Source organism: Fulmarus glacialis, unplaced genomic scaffold (assembly GCF_000690835.1).
Source record: "Fulmarus glacialis isolate BGI_N327 unplaced genomic scaffold, ASM69083v1 scaffold2831, whole genome shotgun sequence".
In the NCBI taxonomy this organism is placed as follows: domain Eukaryota; kingdom Metazoa; phylum Chordata; class Aves; order Procellariiformes; family Procellariidae; genus Fulmarus; species Fulmarus glacialis.
Window position 1 is genome coordinate 55,269 of NW_009193208.1, and position 23,169 is coordinate 78,437.

General features: G+C 37.0%; 1 protein-coding gene across 1 annotated transcript in view; it reads right to left on the minus strand.

The window, feature by feature from the left end:
* The window catches only part of DROSHA (drosha, ribonuclease type III), a 56,900-nt gene extending 34,467 nt beyond the window's left edge, over positions 1–22,433 (minus strand). The window contains exons 1-9 of the mRNA XM_009587350.1: positions 22,351–22,433; positions 22,156–22,242; positions 19,061–19,132; positions 17,424–17,505; positions 16,054–16,128; positions 12,478–12,647; positions 7,716–7,840; positions 4,405–4,504; positions 1,292–1,399 (exon numbers count right to left, since the gene is read on the minus strand). Coding sequence (XP_009585645.1) covers positions 1,292–1,399; positions 4,405–4,504; positions 7,716–7,840; positions 12,478–12,647; positions 16,054–16,128; positions 17,424–17,505; positions 19,061–19,132; positions 22,156–22,242; positions 22,351–22,416 — 885 coding nt within the window. The 5' untranslated portion in view covers positions 22,417–22,433. The remainder of the gene's footprint in view (positions 1–1,291; positions 1,400–4,404; positions 4,505–7,715; positions 7,841–12,477; positions 12,648–16,053; positions 16,129–17,423; positions 17,506–19,060; positions 19,133–22,155; positions 22,243–22,350) is intronic.
* Between the last annotated feature and the right edge of the window lie 736 nt (positions 22,434–23,169).

A 23,169-nucleotide genomic window follows, 5' to 3' on the forward strand; every position in this document is an offset into this window, starting at 1 on the left:
TTGCCTACTCTTGGCCTCTCAAAGAAATCATATCAAAGGACCTTCATACCAGAACTGGCTGATTTAGATGTTATGGCTGCAGATGGGCACAAAAACGTGAAATAGCTTTACTTTCATCGTTCTTTGGTGTTTTGCTGTCCTTCAACACAAAACGAAACAGAAATATCCAAGAAGACATTAAAAGATGAATCACAGAAGATATTATGAATAACATGGAACTGTTTCAAAGCTCCCAAATTAAAAGTTTACACTGTTTACTTAACCTGTAAAAATAGATAGAGTTCACAACAGAAAATTAGAAAAGGGCTGTAATTTTCCTCAGCTAGAGAAGATACTATTCCATTATTCTCTTTTTTCGACTTCAGAAGCAATAGTACAATCACAATAAATGTTTCAGACAGAAGAAAAGCAATTTTAGGTATTAGCATTTCTCTCCCATTAGAATTTCCCCTTTGGCCTTACCAGACTTCTAAGATAACAACAGGATTTCCACCTCTACCTTTGCCTAGCAACCCCCAAAGTTTACACTTCAACCTGTTAGGTTAATATTAAATTGTAAGCATTTAGTTCTTAAATAACATCTCCAAAACAACAGCTAAAAAAATGATGCAAGCATACCTCTAGTATATTTACTTGGCTGTTATAACTACTTGAATTTTATTAATATAATATTATCTAAAAATTGCACTTATTTTCATCGTATCTCAAAGCTGGTGGCTGTCAACTGCTTCAGAATAGGATCTGGCAGAGATCTGTACCTTGGAGATGTCATGTGTATGAAACAGAGTATCTGAAAGATATCTTCCTACTGAGGGTCATCTGTTTTAATCCAAAAGTTAGCTGTGGTGTTTTTTTTTAACTTTCTTTTCTTTCAAGTAAAAAGATACTTCTTCATGCTTCACTGTAAATTTTTTTTTTTAAAATATCTAAACAGAAAAATATATTAAAATAAAAATATCTAAAACCAACCCAATTGATGGATGAAGAAACTCTTGGAGTTCCACACTGGACTCAACATTTGGCTAACCTCCAGCCTCAAGTTGGCCATTCCTACCCCCTCTCCCTTTTGCTAATCAACCAGTGGCAAGAAAACTAAAATTTTAAAATAACTTGTTTTGTGTGTGGAGGGGATGGACAGGACACTAGAATAGTTCCCTAAATCAACAGATCTTATTGAGGCAAAGGTATTCATTACCATTTCTCCAGCCTAGAATCACAAGAAACCCTTGCAAGAGGTAAATGGCAGCTACCAAGAAAGAAAATACTTCAGACATCTCTGCAGTTTAGTCACCTGGCAGACGTCAGAGCGTATCCCTGTTTTCCAGAATCCCTGGCTACTCAACTCGACGGTCACTTCACGTCTCATTGTGTTCTTCTGACGAATTTTCTGCAGTGCTTCCTAGACAGGGAGAGAACGGAGCTCCTGTGAAGAACTTCCTACAACAAAGCAGTATCAATGCACACATGAGTGCGTTCATAATACCCGTTTTAAAGTTCGCTTTTGGCGAGCAGTTACTAAGACTAGTCCAGATCTTGTAACTGCCAGCCACAGACTGCGGTGGACGTGCTGGAGTACAGTATAGACAGCGGATTTTGGTATAGCGAGAAGAGAACAGAGGTGACTACATTCTTTACGGCAAATGACAGAACAACGCAGTCCAATTTGTTCATCCAAGATGATACGTAAGTAAGCAAGTTAAGGTCCTTATAACGAATGCACTTCTTTACCCCTATGTGCAAAACAACCTCTTCATTCAAGTCCGTCATGTGAGTACTCCTGGTTCGAAGCATTCAGTAACAATAAAACAGACTAAGTAAAAGAAAGGCTTTGTTTTGTGATCTTGGCTACTTCATAATAGTTCCTATTCAACATTGTCCATACTCCCAGTCTGGGTAAGGTGTCAGCATTCACTAGTCCTGGAGCCTATTATGATGAAATCTACTAATATTATTTCAATTTTCAATTAAAAAAAAAAAAAAAAAAAAAAAAAAATCTGTTTTGCCTTGACCACTGGCTGTTTGGTGTTGTGCAAACAGTTTATTTGTCTCTAGAAACTATGAAAGGGACAGAATCATCAAAAGATTCTGACAGAATCATTAAAAGACAATATTTTCTGTAAAAATGGAATGAAAGAAAACCAGCTAAAATAAATCACCCCTGGATCAGGATCTCCTGGTTCCAATATTACAAAGCCCCAAGGTATGCAAGCTCCCCACACAGCATGCACTAATGGTAAAGACTCCCTCAGTGCTCTTCCTTCTTCAGAATATGAAACTTCTCAAAGCTGCAACCCAGCTCTTTCTCCTTTTCACTACAGTTGCTCAAAGCCATCTCTTCCCAGCTTCCAGTCTGAAGCCTGTGAGCATCTCTGGGCAGGAACGGGCTCTGTCTTCTGTTCTGCAGAGACTTACAAAGTGGTTCCAAGAGGCGCATCTATCCAGATGCAGATTCATCAAACCTCAGACACCTTAATACTGAGGTGTCTAGGGTAAGAAGCTAGTTAGCCCTGGCTCCTTTTATATTCAATGAAGGGGGATAAATGGCTTCAAAAAATGCATTTCTCTCTCCATTGACTTCAAAGTGAGCTTCCAGGTCCCAATTTATGCACCTGCTCTAAACGCTCAAAGTTAGGTTAGAGGAATAAAGCCCCCAGGCACGACCTTTTCACAAATGATAACATCATACAATCTCGTAGTAGCGAATGACCAATGGCAGAAGGAACAGAGATGCTTACAGCACTGCACCCCTTGTGCATTGTCTAAAATTTGCATTTCGAGGCTGTGTCATTGGGTGTTTTCTGAGACGGGTGCTACAGTGTTTGCTAGACCTAGCTGTACTTTCAGGCTGACTGGCTCAGGAGCACTCCAGGGTTACTTATATGATTCATAATCTTTGAAAGCCCATGTACCAGTCGCAGCCCTACAGCTCCTTCTAAGTTACTGACGTATCCATTGGCAAAATGCATAGGTTATCCTCACATAAAGCTTCTGCTTCAGGCCCATATGCCTCTCAGATGGCAGACAACTACTTCATAAATCCATTATCCTAGATAATATAGTCTAGAAACAAAAATCAACACACCACACAGTAAGCGATAAATACCAAAGGAGCATTTTATCTTTTGAAGTAAAACATAATCACCCCCCTACATACAATCCACTACAATTTTACAAATAGGTCATCCATTAGCCCCTAATGAAAAGATGCCCATAAAACAATGGTCTTCCTTCCTACTTGCTCTGAGTGTAGAAAGCTGTAGCAAACAAAATAATTTCCTATAGGGACAATTTTTTTTTTCCTTACAAGTGTGGCACAGTTAAGTCACAACATTGTAGTTTTTCCCCATTTACAAGTAAGAAAGCTAAGGGCTTATCTAATATCACCATAAATAAAACGTTAACTAAGACTCTTGCTCATGCAACAGCATACTATGCTTTGCAGTAATAATAAAAATCAAGTGCAATGTCAAATGTATCAAACATTTACTGCAACCAAAGCTACACAATTAGCCAACCAGGGAAAACTCAGGAATTGGACTCAATGATCCTCATGGGTCCTTTCCAACTCAGGATATTCTATGATTCTAAGAATCATCAGGATTTCTAATCAATAAATAAAACCACAACACCACTTAAGTAAATTCCATCCGGTACCAAAGAAGTTAATTTCTCCTATGTATTCCTTACATAAGTTTTCCAATTAAGAATGCCTGGTAGACATGCACCAAACAAACTCAAAACTTCAGCCCAAGATCTTAAAAAAAATAGATACCTGAGAGCAGGCTGCTTTAGTCTATATTTAGGTGACTTTATTTTTCTGATTTTAATTCCCTATTGGTTGAGCATCTGCATTTAGGAAATTCTTATTGCTCATCACTTTGGGGAAAAAAAAGAGAAAAGACAAAAATTCAACAAATACCTCATTTGCCATTAAATATTACTGAAAATAACAACCACCAGATGATTTCGACTCAAAGATCTTAAGGAACGTCACTAAGACTGTCTTATAAATTACAGTTTAAAACCATGCACAAGTGTGGCAGTTTTTATCTCAGAAGAGAAATGTTTAAAATTATGAGCCAGTTAAAAGTGCACTCTGAAATAAAAAGTCCTTCTCTATGCTAATTCTTGGAACCATTAATGGCAATGGCTATAAAGAAATTATGGTTTTATAATGATCATTTCTATAATTGGGTAAAAAACTTGCAGTAGTTTGACAGCTGAGAAAAGAAAAAAAATCCATTTACTAACAAGCAGAGGTAAAAATAAAATCAGTGTTAACAGCCTGAAAAGAAAATCTTTTGTGAAGGATTTCTATTGTTTCCATAAACAGGGCGGTCACATGGCTTTATTCCATCCTGAATCACCGTGCTCAATTATCAATTATAGGAAGGCCCAGCATACCTCTCTTTGTGATAATTTCTGTTTATCAGCCTGTTTGACTTTGGGACTATTAGCCAGCAGGTGACGCAGTTTCACGTAACTCTTCCACAGCTTTTGGTACCTGAAGGACAAAACCAGAAAACAAGTATTTTGGTCGATACGACAAAAGTTTCTCACTGTTTGTCCTTATGAATGCACCAGCTGCTAATAATGCACCCATATACACACACATTGTCTACAAGCATTTTTTTGCTCCAGAAAAAATCTCAAACCATTTTCCAAGAGAGATGATGCAGAGAGTGTCTCTGCAGTTGTTCCAGCTGGGCGGACACAGCAGCAGAGAGGAGGCATTAGTGTTCAGTGTGAGGTGAACAGCAAAGCTCAGGGCAGAACCCAGATCTCCCAGATACCCACCCGTCCTCTCCAAAGGGCCACCTCTGCATGTTGAAAAGAATTGCCCGCAGCATGACATCTCAATTCAGGCAGGTGAAAACTCCCTCTTCTCTAAAGGGTTTACCTATCACTCACTGAAAAGCAGTAGTAACCTCTCCCAAGAAGTGTCTGTCCTTACACTGGCTGAAACGTTTCAGTGAAACACATGAGGAAAAGCTCTACAAGTCATGTGCAACACGAAGTCATTCTGTGAACAGTGAAATAAAAGTTTCGTTCCCTATGGGTTTGTGCTGAATGGAAACAGCAAGTCAGTTTTTCTCTGTGGTTAGCATATACTTAAGGTTTTTGGTTTTCTCCAACCGTCTAGCTTCTCGTATTTTGGGAGTGTCTAATTACACATGAACTTCAATAACAGAACTTTTTCCTTGGTGGGAGTCTCTCTGCTATCTAGCACGGATTTTCACAAAACTTGTAAGAACTTATTCCATTTGTAGACAACATCCCACCATTATATGCAGCTGCAATTGACCCACAGGTTCAAAAGTTACTATGGGAGGAGCAACCAAGAGAATCATGACATGGACTTTGTGTCCGTAGGAAACAATGCTATCTTCAAAATAGTATCACCTCTGTAGAGGTTTTTCAAGAAAACCTATAAAACCAGACTTTTAATAGGAAGCAGGGAATTAGAGGACAGAGGGAAGAAGTTTCCCCAAGTAATTTATTTTCTTTTATATTTACATTATAAAAGAAGATCCTCCTCAGCACCAACTTAGAGCAGTGGTTTTGGTAGGAAGTTACCACGTTAGTGGCAAAGCAGTAAATGAAGCAGCAGCTCTTTTACTATTTGATAATCTTCCCAGCATCCCACATTCACAGGCACAAAACCAGATCTTTTCTTATTGGCATTTTTTCCATTCCAGTCATTTCTCTACAGCATTCTTGAATGCATACCCCCAGCCTCCAGAGGTGCTGATATTTTTTGAGTCTATAAACACATCTGAAATGGTCAATCCATAGATTTTTCTTATGCTCTCTTCTCCGCATTTCTGCAATCTGCAGAATAGCACATCTATTTCTGACAAATCCCCACCAAAAGAAGAAAAATGAGTTAATGAACAAATCAACCAACCAGAAAACAAACAAATGCCATGAGGAGGTTTCAACCTAAAATCAAGAACCTGAAACTATGATCTACAATATATGTTTTACTACTAGTATTAATATGGGTGGAACAAGCTCTGTTATTACAGTTAAGTTTGAGAATTAATAAACAGATTACAATAACAAAAATTCTGTATTAGAACCTCATAAAGAAAAGACACACTAGAAGAAAAACTTTTCTGGGCATTACCTATTTCACACATACACCAGAGTTAAGCCTGATATTTATGATGGCACCACAGGGGTCTTCCACAAAAACTGCTTTGTTACTTTGATAAAAAGAAGCACGCCTAAATTCTGTAAGCAGCTCTGGACAAAAAAAAAAAAAAAAAAAAGCCATGGAAGTTTTAAAGAAAGTTAAAAAAGTGTGTGAAGAATACTTTTTGTATCTTTATACTGTTTTCAATGCAAGGTACTAGAACTTTAGAAATATTAACAAATTCAGTATCAAACTAGAGGTGGTTCTTATATTCTTTGATCTAATTATTTTCTTTTTATGAATAAGAAAACTAAAAGATGAGGAGGATTAAAAGTCATGCTCAAAGCCAAAAGAAGATATGTTATTATCTGGATAAGCACTCACTCTTCCCACTTCGTACTGCATTAAATCTAAAATTCTCAGCAAGGAGTTGTAGAAGAATATGTCATACATGCACGTGAGTGATTTGGCCTCAAAACTGCAGGTGAAATTCAACGTCTTTAAAAGACACTGGACAAAAATGCATGAGGAAAAAGACAACCTTAACTATACATGCACAAGAGATGGGCTCTATGCTGTCTGTCATCATTCAGAATACAGATCTACAAATCATTGGAAAAGTTCCCTGAAATTGTCAAATTAAGAAAAGAATTGTGAACAAAATCCAGCAATCATTTTTATGCCACTACACGAATCCACAGTGAAACAGTATTTCTTGCTTTGCCTGAAGTTCTGATTCCTTCTCCACTCCTTCGCTACATTCCTCCCAATCTCTATAAGGATATAAAAGGTACAGAGAAAAGTAGCATGAACGCAACAGCTTCCAAGCTAGGAAACAGTATGTAGACCTAATCCTTCAAGGCATAGAAAGAGATAACTAGGTAGGATATGGCAGGGTGCAAGAAACATAAATGTCACGAAGAAAGCAAACAGAAAATGGCTATATTCTTCGTTATTAAATGTAAGACCTGAAGAGCATCTAATTAAATGATCAAGTAGCAGCTCTGAAACAGAAGTCAGTCCTTTTTCATATGATGCACAACAGTACTGGGGAAGTGATTACCTGAAATCTTCTCCCTGTGAGCAGCATAAAAAGATTCAAACAGTGATTTGAGAAATTTAGAGAAGGAAGGTTTATTCAGGGCTGTTAAACAAAATGATCTAAATACATCCCCTAGCTCAGAAGTTCATGTGCTACAGACCTTCGGAAGCCTGGGTAAGTATTTCTTCCCCTCTGCCTTCCTGTTACACTCTTCTCTCTCTAAAAACCCACAACTGGCCTCTCAGAGAAATAACGTGGAGCTTGAGGAACCTTTAGTCTGACCTAGAAGAGCCGTTCTCAGGTTGACAAATTTCATACTGCACATGCATACACATTTACTTCAGCAGATCCTGAATTGTGCCAGAAAAAAGAAGTTATACCTTATATTCTCTAATTTACAAGAGCTAGTGTCCAATGCCATAAGCACTAAGCTTTATATTGGACTCTATTAAGCACATAAATAAGCCCTATTTAAGCCACAAATTACAAGAGTAATGAGTTTCTGAAAGGAAGATGGAAGGAAAAGCATCTTACTGAGGATCTCCAGCGTAACTGAGTTGAGCAGGTCGTATCCCGAAGTGGACAATAATGGGGAAAGTAATTACATCAGGATTGAACTGTTCACGGTCCAGTTGATCAATACGAACTGAGCTCGGTTTCTAGGAGAAAAACCAAGATATTCCTAATTGACAACAGCTCCATGGAAAATTTATTGCCTCTAGCTCACACTATCCAGGAACCATGAAGCAGCAATATTCCAAGCTTACTAATATACACAGAAAACTAATCATTAATATCATAATAAATATTTGGCAATGACAATGACTGAAACAATGTTAATTGACTTAGCTCTTCCAGAAAAAAAAGGAAGTCTTTTTATTTTCATTTTGCAAGTCAGGAAATTCACAGTTTGATTATTTCCGAGAACTTAAAGCAACTTACTTTGGTTGAACATCACACTGGAAATAAAATCAGGATTAGCATTCTGGCATCCAAGCTCCCACATGCCTCAGTAGTTTGCTAAGATCAGGTTACCTCTCTAATTTTAGTTCTGTTCCTGATTTCCCAAAGCAAGTGAAGCCATTATTAGATCCATTCAATCACACTGACTAAACAGCATTAAAAAATCTGTCATGCTACTCTTAGAAAAAGCTCCTAGGCAGATGTGTACAATGAGGAAGACAGTCTTGTATAATGAGGAGACTTTTGTCCCTTTTACACTTCAAAACAGAAGTTCTTTTTATAGTTAAAAAGGACAGTGTAGAAGGAAGTAACTTTTGCTTCACCTCTAAAAACGCAGAAAATGAGTAATTGCACATCACTGTAGAAGACACCCTGCTTACAGAGCTCTCGATCACTTACCTAACATATTTAAAAACTCAGTTGAAGGTGCACAGTTTGTCTCCAAGTAAACATTTTCTCCATTACCTGGCAAGCTGCTTTGTTATGTGCCTGCTTACTCCCCATTTTGCAATCAGCTGGATGAGGCCAATATTTTCTGTTGTCTAAGGTTTCAGAAAAAGGGCATTACTTCTAGTTACCTGCATCTCAAAACTTCTAATTTAGCATTGTGAATTTCTCAAAGATGAGTTTCAGAGTTACAGAAACAGCTCCCACCATTCTCTTCACAAAACAATAAAAACTGTGTCAAGAACAAAGCTTTCACCCTTCAAACCACCTTGGCAGAACTGTTCAAAGGAATCATTTTCTGCATGGATAAGCAAAGAAATAAAGGTAAGCCTCATCAGGTCGCCACATTTCCAATCTACTCTAGAAAAACAAAAACTTACTTAAAATCTTGACATTCAGATAGAGAAACATTTTCCAAGGGAAAAATGCTTATTAGCTTCCCTTTGGACATGATGACTGAACATAAAGTTACATCTCCCCAGCCAAAAAAAGAAAAAATAAAAAAAATTAAGTTAGTTAGCTCATGCTGCCAGGTTTAAAAAAAAAAAAAAAAAATGAAAAAAGAAGAGAAAAGGTTTTCCCCACAGCAATTCCAATAAAAAGGGATTAGGACAACAAAACCTAATGAAAAACATGGGGAGGATTAGTAGCAGGCAGAATGTTGTTCTCTAAACCAGAGCTTAAAGTCCTGAAATTTAAGTTTATCTGGTTTTGTGGGGTTTGCACAAAGCCAATTTGAAAAGTTTTTATCTTCACAAAAGTTGTTCGTTGGTTCTCCCCTCATTTTAGTTGAAAATGAGGAACTTCTCCCATCCCTGCCCCCCTCAAAAAAGCAGCCTTGCTACACAACAACTCCACTGAGAACCAAGGCAGCAAAATATGATTAACAGACTACGGAAGAATAATTCTACTCAATAAACCAATTATAATCAATATATTTTAAAAAATTACAGACAATGTTTTTCCTATTCAAATGTTTCACATTTTAGACACTTAAATAAAAGTAATCTGATCCTCAAAAGTGTGAAAGGGAGAAGAGCTTTCAATACGCCTATAGCAGGGTCTGTGTGAAACATGGCCTCGGGATCACTCAGATCCACTCTTTATTTATATGTCACTGCCTTTGAGTTTTGTCACTCAGTTACACAGCTGTTCACAGATGCCTGATAACAAACAGGACAAAAGAACTCCTTGTTTAAGACTTAATCACAATTGTTCCTTCACTGACGGTAACGAGGGGAGTAGCTAAGCTACGCTTTTTTTCTTCAGCACGGTGAACACTAGCTTCCTCGCTGGTGCTGTTTCTGAAGGTTAAATGAACAAACAGCACCATACAGAAAGATACAGTATAAATGGCACACCAGCAGACAGGACGCAAGCAAATTAGATGTTAATCTTCCAGGTTTTTATCCCTGTGTTCTTTTAAAAGTCCTGTGAGACACCATCTAATAATCACAACCTTGCTTGTAAAATCTCATTGAAAACAGAAATTCTAACAGAACAGAGGCCCATTATCTTTGTTTCCTACTCCAAACCTCATCAATCAAGGCTTTGCTGATATTGGAAGACATGATGAGATTGCATGCAGATGTAGTACAAAAGTGTGTTATAATACATACATATTTGTCTAGTGAGAAAAGCAGCAATATTTTAAAAAGAAAGAGTAAAGTATTAAAGAGGATTAAAATTTGTGAACTTTTAAATCTATTCCAACACAAAGTTTCACTGAACTAATGAAATACCATGAATAAATTAACGGGTTTTAAATAATGCTGAACTATTAGTTGTTTAAGTAAATGGGATTTATATGTCTCTCAAAATTTTTTCCCTTCTCCATCATGCATATATACACCTCCCTTTTTAAAAAAATAAAATACATATATAAAACCTAGATCTGCTCATAAGAAGAATTATTATTTCTGAAGTGATGTTGTGGAGGAAAGCAGCAAAACAAAATTTAGTGGTTTTACTTTGTTGTGTCAAGTGGATAAAACTGAATTGAAGAGCTGTCATTTTCTAAAACAGTTTCACATTGTCCCTATAACAGAACTGTTTTATCTTCTAGCGTTGTAAAATGCATAGAAAATACTTTCATACTCTATTTTTCACTGACTTTCATACTCAATAGCATATGCTGCAATGAACAGAAAAAAACCACAAACTAAGAAGAAAGTCATTGCAATCTTCTTGAGAGAAAAAACATGTTCTAATGATGGCATTAAAACATGACAACGTTTCAAAGTGCTGCAGATTTCTTTTATGCTTACATATTTTGATGTCCACACGCATCTCTAAAAATGCAGTCTTGTAGACTGCAAAGTTTGTCAGTAAAAATCACACAAAATCTCAAAATTAACACTACCACTCACTAACTGCACTGCCTTGTGCATACAGACATTTACAGTTCAGTGACACAAGGAAGGAGCCTATATGTGTTCCTTCGCGCTAAACAAAAAAGCAAATTTTCAGCTAGCTGCAATCAGCATATCTTCAGCAAAACCACTGAAGTTATGTCAGCATATACCATTCAGATGCTGACGACTTGTGCACTAGCACGTGCCTTGTATCACAGAAACCACAGGCAACATTAAGTTAAACAGTCTAACAATTTCTATCATGAGATTCTGGTTTAGCACTCAGTTTTAACCAGTTCAGGTAGAATTTTCCATAGTGAGAGTTCACATGTATTCTGTATTTCATGTTCCCACAGACAATCTTATTTTCCTTTTGGTCTAGAAAGTTTTAGCCAGAACAAAAACACTCAGAATGAAATCAAGGAAAAAATAAATTATCCTGCCCAAGATATGATTGGCTTATAAAGTAGTTTATTAAATGTAATGCTGCCATACTTAAAAATACGAACTTGAAAAACATATTTAGGAAGTCACCTTGGCTGCAGTTTCGGAACAAGTTTTTCAGTTAGCAAACTGAATTTCCCCCTGGGCATGATACCAAGTCACACTTTTTCTGGAGAAGCTAAGAAGTTGAGCTATGAGCAAAGGAGGAAAATTAAGTCAGAGAAAGAAAGGTATTACAACTGAGAAAGCTGCATGGCAGTCTAAAATATTAGGTCCAAGAACATGCCTCTACTGCTGAGATACCACTTTGTGATACTGATCAAACCACGCAAACAGAACCCTGCAGCTTTTAGTGGACATCATCTACTCTTGTGACCCACGTTTCTTAAGTGTGAAAGTCAGAAAAATGGGCTAAACTCACATAAACACTGGAGTTGAAAGGAGCTGTATTCAGAGAACATATACTTTAAAATACTAGTTGTTCCAAAAATAATAAGGCCATAGGGGTTTCAAGCTTGGCACTGAAAATTAATGGAAGTGTTCATTAATGTACACAAAACTCCTCAGTGTGAGTGAGAGCAACATAGAAACAATGTGGAAAAAACCACAGAAAAAAAAAAACACCAAACCAACAGCCAGAAAACACCTTTTCCATATTCAGGGCAGAATCTGGATAGAGCACCTTAAATAGAGCTAGGGGGTCAAAAGAGAAAGATGACAGAAAATAGCAAATAGTTACTAATTCTCTGGTCCTGTGTCAGGGAAAAGAGAATGAGATCATGCACATAAAGACTGTCTGAGAAAATAAGAAAGCAGAGGAGCAAGCTACAGTTTCACATACATAAAATATAGCCATTCCTTTTAACATGCACATTGAAACAACATTCATCTGGAAATCTGCCCTTCAGCAGAGCAGCAGAGGGTGCAAATCTTCCCAGGGTTGGAACAAGTCAATAAACTGTTCCTATAGCAATCTGCAACTGTCACTGGTCATCTTTTCCCTTTCCAATTCAGCCTGTAGCACACTCGCTGAAACAAGACATGTACGTGTCATTGGGTTGTTCATAAATCAGAATTATTTGCTCTACCATGCCAGGGCTGGTAACGATCATCCCTTTGCATTCCTCTGCATATTTCTGCCATTCCAGTTCTTCCCACTGAAGCATGTTGGCAATCTCCTCTTCAGGCACCAGAGCTTTATTGCATCGTAACAAGTAGAGAAGAATCTGATGCATTGAGAGTACTTCTTTTCCTCCATCTTAAAAACATAAATAAATAAATAAAGCACATTTCAGATATTCACTTCTAAAGCATGAGCAAAAGAGAAAATATGCAGAACACATAAAATATTTGGATGAGCAAAATAAAATGCAAAATGCTTAAGTGACTTGACAAATATGAAGGCAAATGTTTTATTGATGAATACTGCACATGCATAAACACTTTGCTAAACTGGAAGCAATAACAGTAATGATAGCAAGAGTAACAGTTTTATCATACTGTAAAGCTGAAGTTTCTAACTTGCCTGAAAAAACTTTAAAATGAATAGGCAGAACAATCAGTTCAATTGTCCAGTTATGTCTTCTTTTTCACACTTTTATCATTCTTTTTACAATGGTAGTTAAAAAGCCTTTAGGCATTTATGCAGCTTTTTTAAAGAACACTCAAAATTTTACGGGATACTTCTGGATGAATGTAGCAAGTTATCCTTGCATTTTAAACTCATCTGTAGCACTTACATGCCATACCTGCAGTAATGAAGACTAAAGAGCCTCATGCTGTCTTCTGTCACTAAATGAATCAAGGGCACATGGAAACTGCTAAATACTTCTGAGACCCCAGGAAACATGCACAGCAAAGGCTGCTTGTAACCAAGGAAGACAGTATAGTAAACATCTGACTGGCTCCAGGTAGCCAGTTACTGATGTGAAGATGCAAACAGGAAAGATGAGTGAGTGATGGACCACTCAGAAGACACTGACTATTCAAATTCAGTACGTCCACTCACATAAGTAAAAAGATAGACATGTTACTACAGTGCTTTAATTTTGACACACATCCCTCTGACTCTCTCCTTCAACAACATGGTGTTAATTTGTAGGTATGGAAGCATCTTCAAGTTTCATCCCTATAGAGCACAAACATTGATTTCCCTTCCCCAGGGAGCAGGAGCAATCTGGTCCTGCCACTGAGTACATTCTCTCTATCACTACACACAAAAAAAAAGGAATGGGGAAAACCAGAAGTAAAGCCTTAGAGCAATATGGGGGATGATGCCACAGCACAAGGAATGTGATCGCAGGCACACAGGAAAAGCCTTGCAGAACTGCTGCATAACAGTGTTGCATAAGATGATGTCCTCTACAAGACACGCAAGGGAGTAAGTGCTTCTCTTAGTTCAGCTGGGATTACAGCACTATGGTACAGAAAACATGAAAGGGAATGATACAACTTGGCCTCTTAGAACAATTACCCTCATTCAAACTCCAAGAGGGAATCTTAAATGGGGAAAATACATGTCAAATCCCACTGGAAACAGAAAATACTTCTAAATAGCTACAGGGGCAGATTTTTAAATGTGCAAAGTTTTCTTTCAAATTAAAGGGGGACTCAGTTTACAAGACTTTTGTCTTTGCCAACAACTAGATTATACTGTTACACAAGAGGTAATCCATGTCCAACAACCACTAAAAAGAAAATGTAGCCTTACTCACTGAAGACCATGTACGGGAAGGTACAGGTTGCTATAGATAGCTGTGCTGAACTGTAGTTAGAGACCTGACCTTTCCCGGGTCAGAACATGCAGTACTTGGGACCTCAAATGTTTTTTTTCTAGTCTTTTACTCTCTTAATGTATCTATCATCATAGAAATCTATGACAATGAACACAATACAGCAACTATTCCACATGATATCCATCTCTTGCACTCAGTAAACCCGGTATGATTAGCTCAAAGCTTAGAGCTACCCCAAGGCCTGTCTCTAAGTAATCCACATAGAAAACCTGACATCCCAAACCTCATATTTTTAGACCATGTTAGAAGAATAAGAAAGAAACAAAGAAAAGTAAGGGGGATGGGAAATCAGCAATTCATTTCTATCTTTAAAGAGACAGTTGATGGATGTGTGGAGATCTGTTGCACCAATATATCTTCTTTGATTAGACATAGATAAATAATGTTCTGCAAACATACCTGAAGGAAATAGATTCCCACTCTCTGGAAATTAAAAATCTCCAAGGATATTTCAAAAAATAATCAATACAAAATGCAAACTCAATTAAAAAGTATCTGTCATAAAGATGCTAAAAGCCAAATATATATGCAGAAGTATCAGGAAAAAGACATTTTTATAAAGAGTTGGAAGGCTGGGAACCTTAAAGAGGAAGCACACAGGAATATATGTTATAGAGACTTATCTCTCCCTATCAGTAAACAATCCAACAGTGCAGAAGGAGCTGACTTCTAAACTAAAATAAAACAAATCAGAATATAAAAACCCCAAACTAACAGGAAAACACCCTCAAGCTACACAAACCAGGCAGGTCAAACTTGTTCACATTTTGTGATGAGGTCAAGTTAATCAGCCACATGTGGCTTGATGGCTTATTTTGTAAATTGCTTCAGCAGAACCAAATCAATGTTTGCTAGCAAGCCTCAGAGCTCTGCTTCTGATTGAACAGTGTTGTGTATCCAGGAAGGAACAACAATTAGAAATATAGTCATCTAGCCATCAGTACTCTCCGCAGTAATGAGCCAAACCTCATTTAGCTACAGCTATAATTAATACCCCAACTAAGTTTCAAAGCCCAGAGCAGAAAGCACCTCCAGGCCACAGCCCTCTTGATGAAGATTGTTCCATGTCTCATCTGCACCCTCAGTCCAGCAGCTGAAATGCATCCTCCTGTCCACACAACCCTTCTGGAGCAATCACTGGCAGGATCTCAGCAGGACACATTTTCAATGGAGCCATGACATTTATATCAACTGAAAGTCTGTCCTAGTATCTTAGGATGTGTTAAATGCCTCTGTAAGCTGTTCACTCAAAACGAGCGTAACGCTCCACACTGAAGCTTGTCCTTGGCTGGCAGGCTAGGGTTGAATTGCATTGGAATGGTGTTTTTCTGTCTTTCACTGTTTGCTGCAAGGTCTAAGCTTGCATTAAGATAAAGAAAGAAACAATGAGAACAACATGTGCTCAGGGGTGCCAATCATGCTGACCCTCAAAACTGCACATCAAGAATTTTAATATAATCACACGATATCCTGAAGAGCAGAGGGGACACTAAATTCAGTTTCATATGTGAGATTAGGTAATAGCACTTCCTCAAAGGCCACAGCTCCATCGCAGGGCAGGACAGGGATGACCCAGCACTGCCTAAAATCACCACAACAGAGACAAAAGCTGGAAGCGAGACTTGGCCTGCCCATCTGAATCCCAGTTCTGAGTAATCCATCCACACTGCCAGCAAACACTGCCAGCTTCAGATGGAAGCACCAGATCTCTACACTGACTGAACCATTTGACTTGCAACAAGTTGTTTTTTTGGGGTGGTTTTTTTTTTTTTGGGGGGGGGGAGTTGGGGTGTGTTTTTTGGGGGGTTTGTTGGGGTTTTTTTGGGTTTTAGATCTAATTTCCATAAAGCTACATAATACAAACATTACCTGGAAGAAATCTCACAAATCGCGGCATGAAGTGAAATCTGGGGCAGCAAATAGAATCATTTTCAAGTGAGGGACCTTAAATATGAAAAAAAAAAAAAAAAAGGAAAATTTACAGCAATGTATTTGCAAAAGAAGAAAAAAAGACGGCAACCCTGCCACAGACGAAATCAATGAACAGTGATTAGATTTGATAGGACCTAAGTTTCAATCAGAAAAGTTACAAAATGCACAGCAGAGAGGAACAGAGTAACAACTTCCAGTGAAAGCTTTCACATGGACAATTTCAAAGAAAGCTACAATAGCTTAAAAATAAAAAGAATCTAACAAAAACACAGTAGTTTTATTTAAAACAGTGATACAGAAAAAGAATTTTATATAATTAATTCATTTAAGCCTTACAGACACAAGCGCTAGTTTATTAGTCCCTCCCAATTAGTGGGATGGTTTTTGGTTACAATAACAAAGATAACAAGGAAATTTCCATGATGCTATTTTGTGGTTTTTTCATGTCCTATTTCATCATCCAAAGCTTTGCATGAAAATACAAACAAAACCAATAAGTACCTAGCATTAAAAAAGAAAGAAAGATCAGAACCAGTGATACAAAAGATAACACTGATATTAGAATACATTTAGTATTAAACCAAAGGTTACACATGAAACTTTTATGCTCCTCTGTTTAACTGCAGTAAGTGCAGAATGCATCTCCATAGACAAAATCAAGACACTAAAACACACCTACAGATTATGAAATTAAATTCCTCTGATATTCTCGGTTTTCTTTTAGACCAAGGGAAGGATCATCCCTGAAATTCTCCTTTGTTGCAGTCTTCACAGAAACAGGTATTTTCATCTTGTCAAGTCAAAAACATTCAGCTATAATGACATGTTATCCCTCTACGGCTGTCTCTATGATACTGCTTTGTAAGTTGACTGTAGAGAAATACTGTATGAGTAACTTGTTTGTTAGCTTGTAAAAACAGAGAGAATAGTTTACCTGACACCTTGGCTTTCAAAATACCATGCACACGATACTGTGCAATATTAAACACAATAATATTTACTGTTTGATTAAAAAGAACAGTTTTGGATTAAGGAAGAAATTTAGTTTATCTGCAAGAATACAGTGCCAAGTTTGTGCATTTTAATTGCTACAGCCCACACTAATGAACTCTAATATATTTCATCTTCTTGAAGAACAAAGTGGAAGTTTGTCCTTCTCATGTAAACCAGCATTTGACTTTGTTCTTGAGGCCCCTCCCCACTTTTTTCTTTTTAAACCAAAGAACATAACAAAATAAAGTCCTATTTACAAAAGCTGCAATTAATTGGGTTTTTGTATGGGTTTTTCTCCCTTAAATAAAAGTTACCTTTAAGATTCCAGTCATAGAGCTCCAAAATATCTTTAAACAGATATGAAGAGAACAGCTCAAGACCTCTTACACAAAAATTCTGGGGAAAGAAAAAAATAAACCAGAATTATAATTATATAATACTGTAATACAAATAATGCCACTCACGTATACTTAAACAAAACAATGAAAAAACCCAGTGTCTTCATATTTGCCAACTGCTAGACACCTGGCTTTGGAAACAGTATTGATATATCTGTAATCACCTACTGTAACACACCACAGTGATCTCTTCAGAAAGCATTGTAATGAAGACTCTTTAGTCAATGTCCAAATCAACATTATAGGCAGAAATTACGCATCTGCGATAATTCACCATGCACTAAAACCCTTTCACCTCAGTAAGCTAAGAAGATAACATATTTCTGAGAAGGAACTTTTTCATAATTCACTTTTTCCTACATGTTCATATTAGAAGTTTATAAGTCACCATCTGTGATATCATGATCACTTCCATAGCAACGTATCAGTACAACGCAAATTGAGGATTTTGACCTCAAGAGCCAACAGGAAAGGAGAGGAGGAAAAAAAGAAAAATAAAAGAATGAGATTCTTCTCATCAAGTGGGAAAAAAGCTCCTTCAAAGCAAAGAGCTTTCATTCAGAAATGGAGGAACTTAAAAAGCCTTCGTTAACAAACAAAATCAGGACAGGTTGATATAAATTGTATGTGTATGATACCTGCCATAAATTCCAAACCCAACAAGACAATCTCTTTCGCAAGAATGCATTAGTAAAGACGGTCTGCAAATAGTGCTGTAGCCAATTGACCAGGAGTCCAAAAAAAGGTCAAATTCCCTATTTTGCTTGGTGGCCATTTGTTGTTTTAAAACAAGATTTGGAGACAACACAGCAGATTCAGTAACAAGAAATGAACTGCTTTGATCACATTAATCTTGCTGAACTCTTGCATATATTTAGATGCTGTTGAGCAACAAAGAGAGAGATACTTAGAAAGAAAAATGTAAATATATGTGACTAAATTAAACACTGATACTATCTTTGTAGTTAATATGCAGGAGTGTTTCTGTACCTACACATGCTGTTCCACTGCAGCAATTTACTTCACAAACTGGCTTCACCAGGGATTAATTTGTAATAAAAAAAAAAAAAAGGTTATGAACTGAATGTGCTTTGTTTGTATCCACCGGAAATTTGTTTTGGCAACAGCTTATATTAAGCACTGATAAGCAATCTTTAAAGCTTCAAGCTCATGATTAAGTTTCAGCTCTGCCACTGACTTATGTGGTCCTGGCAAACCAGCACCTCCATATACCTTATTTTTGTCATCCGTGAAAGAAGGATAATGCCTAACTCAGCTTACAGATAAGAGTACCTGACATACACTGTATATAACTTAAAATGAAAAGAAGCTATGGATATAAGCACTTCTTACTATTTGATTTTAATATATGATAGCCTAGGTAGATAGATTTATGCTAGTACCTGTGAGTACAAGTTCCTTTTCAGCCATTTGTTCAGAACACAGCCTGTCTCTTAGAGACTTCACGAGATGGGATTCTAAAGAGTTTAATCCATTAAGCATATCAATAACTCATAACCCACTCTGACTTTTTGACTAATTATCGTTCTTACCTCAGGCATCATCTCCTCAATGAAATGAATTGTATAGTCAATGTTAAATCTGATTACTTTGCATAGAGGAATCTGGAAGGAAAACAGAAATTCAGCATGAAAAACTAAACAGCATCAAATGTATAGTTAATGCAATTTTGTATGCAAAGGTATTACTGTCTGCTGAAAAAGGCACTTACTAAAGCATGGGGGATCATGCAAAGACAGGAACACAAGCATGTGCAAGAGAAGTAACAGTTTTAACTTTCACCTCTGTAATAACACAGGGCTGACAGGAGGGATGGTAAAGGAAGATTAAATAATGCCATCTACTGGAGACGAAATTTTGTTTAGAAGAAAAAGCAAAGCTCAGTAAACCCGTACCTTCTCTCACTTGTGTATTTGGAAGTGAATTTATTGTTGGCGACACAACAAGTCAGACTGATACAGTGACCTGAAGGCAAGGTGTTTTTAGCACACTGCCAATTCTGTTAGCTATACTGGCTTAAAATATGGCTTTAAGTCATAGCAACACAATATAAGAACTTGAGGATAAATTTATACATTTACACTAATTTAATCCAACAAATATTCTCAGAAGTTCACTCAACTAACTAGTAAGACAAACAACTAATTCCTTTTTTTCACCTTTGAAAAAAGGTTCCTTTGTTTGCGAAGTCCATGGACTGCTGAAGGTGTTTGTTTGTTTGGTTTTTCAAAAGGGATTTTTTTAAAGCAAAAATGCTACATTTCTAAAAACCTACAGAAATGCCTAATCCTACTCTACACGTATACAGCTCTTAGCAAGTTTTACTATTCACTGACCTTGCAAGCATAAAGGAATCTTAGAACAATTCAATGGTCTGTGCAAGTGAGGCAATCCAAGGTTATTTTGCATTGATAAGCACACAAATAAATATCTGAATAGTGCTGGGGTTGCACTGAAATCAATGGACTTAGCAGAAGTGCGATATTGTGCTTGCATCTTCTTGCAGCCCACTGTCAAACATTTGACTATTTTGTCTACAAAAATCTGTTGATATCTGCATGATAAACGAAGGAACTACACCAAACTACCAAACAAAAAATTGCATTTCCTACAATTTGATACAATATTAAATGCGAATACAAAAATAAAAAACCTTGGAAGTCAAATGTCCCATGTAGAATCTGAGGAGAGGAAAACCTGTCACATTTAAATCAGCGGGGCTTTTTTTAAAAAAAATAAAAATACAGGGAGTGTTTGCTTACTTTCTAACATGTAAGTTCAACCAGGAGAGGATATTCTGATTCAGGAACTCAGTAGTCTGGGGTATTTTTCTTTGTATTGAATAGAAAATGAATGATTAGAGAAGTGATGACAACCAAAATCTCAATGAATTAGAGTTCCATGAACACAAGCAAAAACATAGCAAAGTAACTTGGTACTAGAAAATTGTTTTGGTAGTTATATTAAGAAAATTATAATTTCTCTTATGACTGTACTAACTATTTTCCCTAATATCTGACCTGAATAATAGTAATAACAGTAGTAAGACTTCTAAGAGTGTCCAAAGCTAAGACTTAAAATTACAGAGATTTGGTTCATTCAAAGATGTGTTCAGATCTCTATTTTTGCTACCCTTTGCCACCTCCCTTTTATCAAATATGTTCCAAAATGTCTCTCAAACAGCAGTTTTTATGTTGCCAAAAATCATCTCCAGACAGCAAGAGACTCCTTCCAAAGGGCTTTATACCTGTTAGTAACAGGAACTGACAATACAGTGTTGCTTTGTATTCAACTCTGTAAAAAAGTAATCATTTGCTGCTGATCAGTTCTCCTATTTGGAATGAGAAAAAACACACATGCACTTTACAGTAAGAGGAAGGTCAATGTCTTCACTAACTACTCCTGTCAGACAAGAAGAGTTTTCCTTGTATTCTGTATATTAAAGATTTCCATTACTCTCTGCCTTCCTGTCATGCACTAGACACAAAAATTATAAAGATAAGGTAGTCTTCTTACCCTTTTAATGGGAGTAAAACAAAACTGTTCCTTTTTGCTCGCTTGCAAAGTGAAAGTGTAAAGCCTCGGGACAAATCTGCCTTGAACCCCAAGGCTGAGTTAATGCTACCTGGCAGGACTGCTTCACACTGGAACCCCACAGGCTGAACTCTACTCTTTTACTGACTTGTCAACATTACAGTCCCTTCCCCTGCACACCAAAAGTAAAGTGTTGTCATATATATTATGCAAGCAAACTGTCACAAAAAAAAAGCTTTCTTCTCAGTGCCTCTCAGTTCCAGTATTCTTACATCCCAGTCCTGTACTGATAACAATTCTTATACCGGGTTTTGGCATTGGTGTGTAGCTAGTAATAAGTATAAAACCAAGGAAACAAACAAACCCTACAACATTTGAAAAAACAGTTTTTGAAATATCAAGATAACAAAAGAAATCTTCAAATGTACAGAAATTAAGTATTTGCGTATTTTTCATTCAGATATGGCTAACACAGCTTATATTGGAAAAGCAGGGCAGTCAGGTACCAATCATGTCCTTTTCTTGTTATATTTGCTTTCAAAACATAAAATTAATTGCCTTTAAATACCTACAACTTTTAATAAAAATCGTAACTTGCCTAGTTCCTGAAGAAGCTGAATAGATGTTAGAAAGTAGTGGATACGTCTAGGTAAGTTTTTAGAAGAAAGAAATCTCTTTAGAGTGGATCTCTGAAAGAAGTCCATTTGTCACTTAACAAAGGGAAAACCTTTTTTTATTGTTGTTGCTCTTTTTTAAACTTTTTCAACTTAACAAACCTCCTCATCCAATTTAAATCCAATTAACAGTTTTAACCACTTATTCCGTGGTTTATTTCACTTCCAAACTGTGAAACATGTAAACATGTTACTTTTTTGCACATCACAGTCTCAGTCAGAATTTGAAGTCAATGCTTACCACAATTAGTTAACACAAAACCTGAGACTCATTAGCACAAACGTCCTTCCCGTGGTCCCCAACTCTGGCGAGATGTTTGTAACGTACATGTACCATTGTTTTAGAGACATTCTACTACAGGGCAGAAACAGCTTCCCTTCCAAACAAATCCCATGTATGTAGCAATGAACATACTTACGTTTGTTAGTGGGGCATGTGCAAACATTGAGAACCCTTCAAAGATATATTCATGGTCATCATACTCAATAACAGTAGGTCTGTCTGTCTAAAAAAAGCAAACAAAACCACCATGGAGTAATCAAAAAGTAGTACTACTTCCATCACTGAAAACAAAATTAAGAGTTCTAGCTAGAATTATTTGTGAAGTACTTACTAAGAAATTTGTGGGAGGTGACACAGTAATTCGATAGTGGTATAGTCTTCCAGCATTGTTGGTCATAGGGCGACATGGTTTAATGGGCTTAAAGAAAGAGATAAGTAGAATTATGTGTAGAGTCAAGGCAAATCTAGATTAAAAGAGAGAATAAAGCATTTCTAAGAGCCATGAAAAACGCACTAGGAAAAATTAAATAAAAGCAGGTAGTCATAATTAGGCATTCTGGGAAGAGGGAAAGTGGGGCCTTATCTACATTTTCACTTTCAGAAATATTTTTAAAGCTATTCAAAAGGAAAAACATTGCTGTAATTTTTTCATTTTCCATTTGACTCTCCATGTTTCTTACACACAGCAGTTAGTCGTTTATGTACCAGACTAATTCCTCTTTTATATAAATTTCTTTCAGGAAACTGATTTTAAAAGCTTACAAAAAGGAACCTGGACCTCACATGAGAATATCTCAAAGTATGTTATCAAGATCGACAGGTATCAGCTCATCTGTTTGGGGCAAATCTGGGGCCTGAAGAGAAGGTATTAGTCTATCACCAAGGGGGAGCTCTGGTAACCCTGCTCTACGTGCCAGGCTGTAATGCCTGCCTGCGAGGTCCAAAGGTAGCCAGCCCTCTGTGCACTCTGATACAACACCAAATGCCTGGGATTCATGTTTTCTTCCAGCTTGTTCTGAAGCAGTCCAGTTTAAAGACCTAAAAATCCTCAGCAGTCAGACAAAACCAGTTTCTCGTATGCCCTACATCCAATTTGCTGCAGTTCACAGGCTGCCACAGCCTGTTCAGAATACATCTGTCTGTATGGGGG